This window comes from Felis catus, chromosome A1, assembly GCF_018350175.1.
Source record: "Felis catus isolate Fca126 chromosome A1, F.catus_Fca126_mat1.0, whole genome shotgun sequence".
NCBI lineage: Eukaryota > Metazoa > Chordata > Mammalia > Carnivora > Felidae > Felis > Felis catus.
This window is the reverse complement of record NC_058368.1, coordinates 112,036,584-112,042,147: the sequence shown is the minus strand read 5'-3', so window position 1 is coordinate 112,042,147 and position 5,564 is coordinate 112,036,584. Positions and strand designations below refer to the sequence as shown.

The 5,564-nt window shown below is 53.7% G+C and overlaps 1 protein-coding gene across 1 annotated transcript; it reads left to right on the top strand.

The window, feature by feature from the left end:
* The first annotated feature begins 742 nt into the window (after positions 1–742).
* On the top strand, positions 743–2,951 carry NEUROG1 (neurogenin 1). The gene has a single exon (XM_019832334.3). It carries the CDS (start codon positions 1,042–1,044, stop codon positions 1,771–1,773), a length of 732 nt encoding a protein of 243 aa, XP_019687893.2. The 5' UTR covers positions 743–1,041; the 3' UTR covers positions 1,774–2,951.
* Positions 2,952–5,564: the final 2,613 nt, after the last annotated feature.

The following is a 5,564-nucleotide window of genomic DNA, read 5'->3' as shown; positions in this document are numbered from 1 at the left end:
GACGACGGTCAGCAGAGACCTTCCCTTATTTCTTCACCAACCTGGAAGAAGCGAGAGCGCTTACGCCTGCCCTCTGCTCTATGGTCCACACCCGGCCACTCTCCGTCTGTGGATAGGGTTTTCCCTCGGTTCTGAGGGCGCTGCCTCTCCCAACCATTTATCCCGCGCTGCGTTACAAAAGCGCCGCGCCAACTGTCCTCCGAACATCATTTCACAACATCCTCAACAGGGTAGACGTGTGTCCCATTTTACAGACGGGGAAAGTGAGGTCAAATCACTTGCCCAAAGTCACGCGGCCATTCAGCAGCGGGAGAGAGGAAACGAACCCAGGCTCCCAGCCGGCTCCAGGTTTCCGCAACTTGCTCCGCGGCTCACACTTTCCAGCCCGAGCCCCGCCTCCCCATCCCACCCCAGCGAGGGGCGCCGGGCCCGCCCCCGGAGGAGCGTGCCTCGGCCGCTAATCGCCGGGCGCCCCCGCCTCCGTTTCGCTGCCTGGAGACGCCCCCGCCAGCTTAGCCCGGAGACTGCTCCCGGGGCCGCGCGCGACGCCGCCGATTGGCCCGCGGTAATTACGGGCACGCTCCGGGAGGGGGGAGGGGCCGGGGCGGCCCCCCGCGAGCATAAATTATGCAAATACCCGGGCGCCGCACGGGGCTGACCTGCCGCCTCGCTCCATTCACGGGGGCTGCCGCGGGGGCGGAGGTGGCAAGGGAGGGGGGCGCCCATTGTTGGGGCGGGTACTTAAGGGGTCCTGAGGCCGGTCGTGTGCCACACTCGGTACTCACACGAGCTGATCTGCTCTCCGGCGAGATCACTCGGGAGACCGACTGGGAGCGTGGCCCCTGCAGCAGACGAGGCGAGGAGGTGAAACCCAGCTCCAGGTGCGCCCCAGCACCTTTCCTGGCCGTGAAGCCCGCAGCGGCCACAGGGTTGGCCTGGGCCATTTGGAACGTAAGTGCGCCCCGGCGGCCCTACCCTCTGTCCGGGCTCCTGTCCTCCAGGCGCCCTCCTACCTGCCCGTCGGTCCTGTGCCACGCAACGATGCCGGCCCCTCTGGAGAAATGCCTCTCGGACCTCGACTGCGCCAGCAGCAGCAGCAGCGACCTGTCCGGCTTCCTCACCGACGAGGAGGACTGTGCCGGGCTCCAGCCGCCAGCTTCCGCCTCGGGGACGCCCGTGCCAGTGCGCAGGGGCGCTCCCGCGGTTCCTGCAGCTTCCAATACTCCCCGGGCGCAAGACGACGAGCAGGAGCGGCGGCGGCGCAGGGGCCGAGCGCGTGTGCGCTCCGAGGCGCTGCTGCACTCGCTGCGCAGGAGCCGGCGTGTCAAGGCCAATGACCGCGAGCGCAACCGCATGCACAATTTGAACGCGGCTCTGGACGCGCTGCGCAGCGTGCTGCCCTCCTTCCCCGACGACACCAAGCTCACCAAGATCGAGACGCTGCGCTTCGCCTATAACTACATCTGGGCTCTGGCCGAGACTCTGCGCCTGGCCGATCAGGGACTGCCCGGGAGCGGTGCCCGGGAGCGCCTCCTGCCGCCGCAGTGCGCCCCCTGCCTGCCCGGGCCCCCGAGCCCCTCCAGCGACGCCGAGTCCTGGGGCTCCGGTGCAGCCGCCTCTCCCTGCGCCGCCGCGGCCTCGCCACTCTCTGACCCCAGTAGCCCCGCTGCCTCGGAAGACTTCGCCTACGGCCCCGGCGACCCCCTTTTCTCCTTCCCCGGGCTGCCCAAAGACTTGCTCCACACGACGCCCTGTTTCATCCCTTACCACTAGGCCCTTCAGGGACACCGTTACCTTCCCCCTCCCAAGGCAACAGGCAGTAGATGGAGCCCCAGCTGCAGTCTCAGGACCCCCAGTCTGGGCGGAGGGAGGAAGCGGGAGCTTTAAAGGGGTGGGAGATACCTGAGCCGCTTGTTAGGTCGCTGCACCCTCGCCGCCGTGGCTGCCCCTTGGTCTGTTTCTCCAGCCCTCAGCCCTGGGCCCCTCCTGCCCGCCCCTAGACGGCCTTTCCTTTTGCACTTTCTGAACTCCACAAAACCTCCTTTGTGGCTGGCTCAGAGCTGACCCCAGCCACCACTTCAGTGTGATTTAGAAAAGGGACAGCTCAGCCCCTGAAGACGAGGTGAAAAGTCAATTTTACAATTTGTAGAACTCTAATGAAGAAAAACGAGCATGAAAATTCGGTTTGAGCCGGCTGACAATACAATGAAAAGGCTTAAAAAGGAGAGACAAGGAGTGGGCTTCATGCATTATGGATCCCGACCCCCACCACTGCAGGCTTGCTCTAGGAAGAACCCAGACTTGCGTAGCTATTCAGGCACGGGGCTGGAAAGTACTTTAATTTATTCAAGATGCTTCTTTCATATGAAAATGTATTTTTGTACATAAAGAGTTTATTCTATTATTATGAGGTATCAAAGTTTACATTTTTGTACTGCAGATGTTTCGTGTAAATAAAAACGAAGTAAAAAAATAAGTCACCAAGTTTCTCGCCTCATGTTGGTGTCTCTCTGAGGCTTTCTTCCCATCCCCTGGCGGCTCAACCACTAAAGTGAAACACTATCCTCACCCACCTCCAAACTCTCCACTCCCTTTTCAAAAACACTTAAAAATATACAATGCACTTGATTTCCACCAAGAAATGGATAAAGACGGGCCAGGGCATTTGGGAGACATCATTTCCTTTCACCTTATAAGCACAAGGGAGATCTTTCAGGCTCCCCGTAAGCCAATTAAGACTTTTTAGTGGGGAATTAGCCCCGGATATGCAGCTACCTGTAGAGGTAGGGGCGGTGGGAGACTCTTTCTTTTGAGGAACTCCACATCAGCTGGCTCTGTGTTTCAAAGAGAGGGGATTAAAAAGATCAATACAGTGTGACCACTGGCTAGGAAGTCCCAGTGACAGGTGGGCCCAGGCTGGGCAAGCAGAAGGGTCCACTCTTATAACAGCCTATTTAGAGGGAGAAATTGATTGGTAAACAATGCCTCCAAATTGTTGTCCATTGAGGCTAGGATCACCCTGGCTGTGAGGTGTGGGATGAATTACCCTGGTGTGGTATGTCTGGATGGCGTGTGCACCTGCCTAAAATTGTGAGTTAGGGTGCCTGCACACACACACCCCCCCACACACACATATATCTCCCCAGCTGTGCCTACAGTGAGGGGGGCGGGTAGGGAGACATTCGGTGGGCTCAGTCCTGTTTTTGCTCAGCCCGTCTTTAAGGGCAGCAGCCAAAGCTTTCATTTGCTGCCAGAGAAACCAGCCGTGCAAACCCAGTGGGGATTTTTCTGACTGCAGTGAGTTTGTCTGTTGTCTGACAAGTAGCTAACAGCATTGGCCACAAGCAGTTTTGTTGTAAATTTCAGAATGTGGATGATTACAAGAGATACTCCCTAAAATGTCCTTGTGGCCTGTTCCCCGGCTTACAAGTTACCACACGTGAAGACCAAATTTTTTCCCCACTGGGTTGTCCCTTTTCATGAATTGAATTATTTAGAGGCAGGAGGTAGAAATGGGTTCAGGAAAATAGTATGCTCTAATGTTAAAAGAAATCGTACCTGTTTAGGAGGTGAGTAGAAGCAGAGGGCCAAAAGGAGAGCCATTAATAGCATTTTCCCCTTGTGCATGTGTTAACCCTCCTCACACATCCTGATGAGTTGGTTCCACAGACTCATATGCTGGGTCTCCAGCAGGCATCGCTAAGCCTAGTCCCCGGCAAGGAGCCCTCTTTCAGATAAAAAGGCTCCTTTACAGAAGGTTCTGGAAAGTTGAATGCCTTCTCTAACTGCCCTTGGAGCAAACAAAGAATCCTCCAAGAAAAGCTTCAGAAGTTGTGAGGGCTCAGAGTGGAGTTGTTTCTGCTAAAAGCTTCAAGGAAGAAGTTGTGTCTCTTGAATGACCCTGCCCGGGGCCCCACTCTATTGTCTGTCCCGGAATTAATTCACTCTACTAGCTTTGCATTTTCCTATAGCAAAAGACACAAACGGGTTGCCTCAGATTTTCTGCTTTCCTGTGCATAGGATGTTCGGAAGTGACTCCCTTTCAGGCCGGGACTGCAAGCCGGGCAGGGGACCCTGCTCAGCCATGGTGTAGGTGCACGTAGCTGGGCCAGAGGAAGAGAACAGCTGCTTATGTTTATCATTGTCCAAAATCCTTGGGAAAACTAGCAGCAAACACCCTGAAACCCCCCAGGCATCCTGGAGCTCACAGCTACAGTAGGACCTTTGTCTGCTATAACTGTACACAGTCAGCACCGAAAATGGGAAACATCACTACCCCCAGGACTGTAGAAGAGCTAACCGTATTCCCAACTTTGTTACCAAAACAGGCTCACAACTTAAGGTGCAGGGCCCAGAGCACCTTGCATCTAAAGGAACATCTTCGGCAACATCAGTTGCTGGGGGGGGCGTCTTCACCCCTGCCAGTTAATGTTGTCCTTCCAAAGAAGAAAGCATCTATGTTCAGCCCTTAGAGCTCTCAAATGGAAGGAAAGAAGGAAGGTGATTTAAAATGCTCATCCCCAGCTCAGGGGCCTCTTTGTTCCTGCAGCAAACTCTCATCTATCCACTGGCATCTGTGAAGACAGACCAGAGGTTACTAAAATATTCTGCTCAAGGATAGAGCACAGAACTTCCTGCTGACAGCCGTGTTTCACTTCTTCAACAGAAACTTCCACTGAGGAATCAGAAGGCAATGAGACAGGCTTATTTATTCTCTACCTTTGTCTCTCTGTTGGCTTCTGTCCTGGTGTAATGTGTATTTTTACACACTGCTTCCAAGCTTGCAGGAAACCAGGCCAGGAAAGCCCGGGATGCTCAGGAAATGCAGGATTTCACCCTTATCTTTAATAACTCTTTGTGAGGCCCCTGCTGTGTGCTGAGCAGCATTCTAGGCACCATGGGGACCAGGACACCCCAAAAGGAGCTCACCGAAAGTTTGGAGTCTCACAGGGAAAGACAAAATAAATTCATGAGAGACTGTGGTAGTTGCTGAGGGGGAGAACATGAAATCAAATAAAACAAGGGAAATATGGAATGCCAGAGTTCAAGGGAGGCTGCTCTTTCAGAAAAGATGGTCAGGGAAGGGCTTTTAATGAGATGACATCTGAGGGGAGGCTCAGGTGAGAGAGGAGAGGAGCAAGCCATGGCATCACCTGGAGGGAGGTGTCCCAGGGAGACGAGACTGCAAGGAGAAAGCCCTGGCCGTGAATGGTGTATAGAGGGACAGCAAGGAGGCTGATGTGACAGGCACACAGGGCATGGTGGGCAGGGGGCGGGGGGGGGGGGGGGTGGTAAGGATGGAGACAGATGAGGGGCAGTGCAAATCATGATTCTTTTTTTCAAGGTAATTGAAAGGTTGAAACAGTTGAAAACTGATGTGTGTATATGTGTATATATATATATATATATATATATAACATAATAAACTTATATAACTTATATAATGTAAATTATATGTAATAAGTTTTTATTATATATACATATGTATACACATATATACTGATATATATTATATATAATAAGTTCATTATATATACACATATATACACATATATATATATACA

Bases quoted from the DNA above. Each gene is read 5' to 3' on its own strand.
- NEUROG1 (XM_019832334.3), top strand. From the start codon at position 1,042: ATGCCGGCCCCTCTGGAGAAATGCCTCTCGGACCTCGACTGCGCCAGC.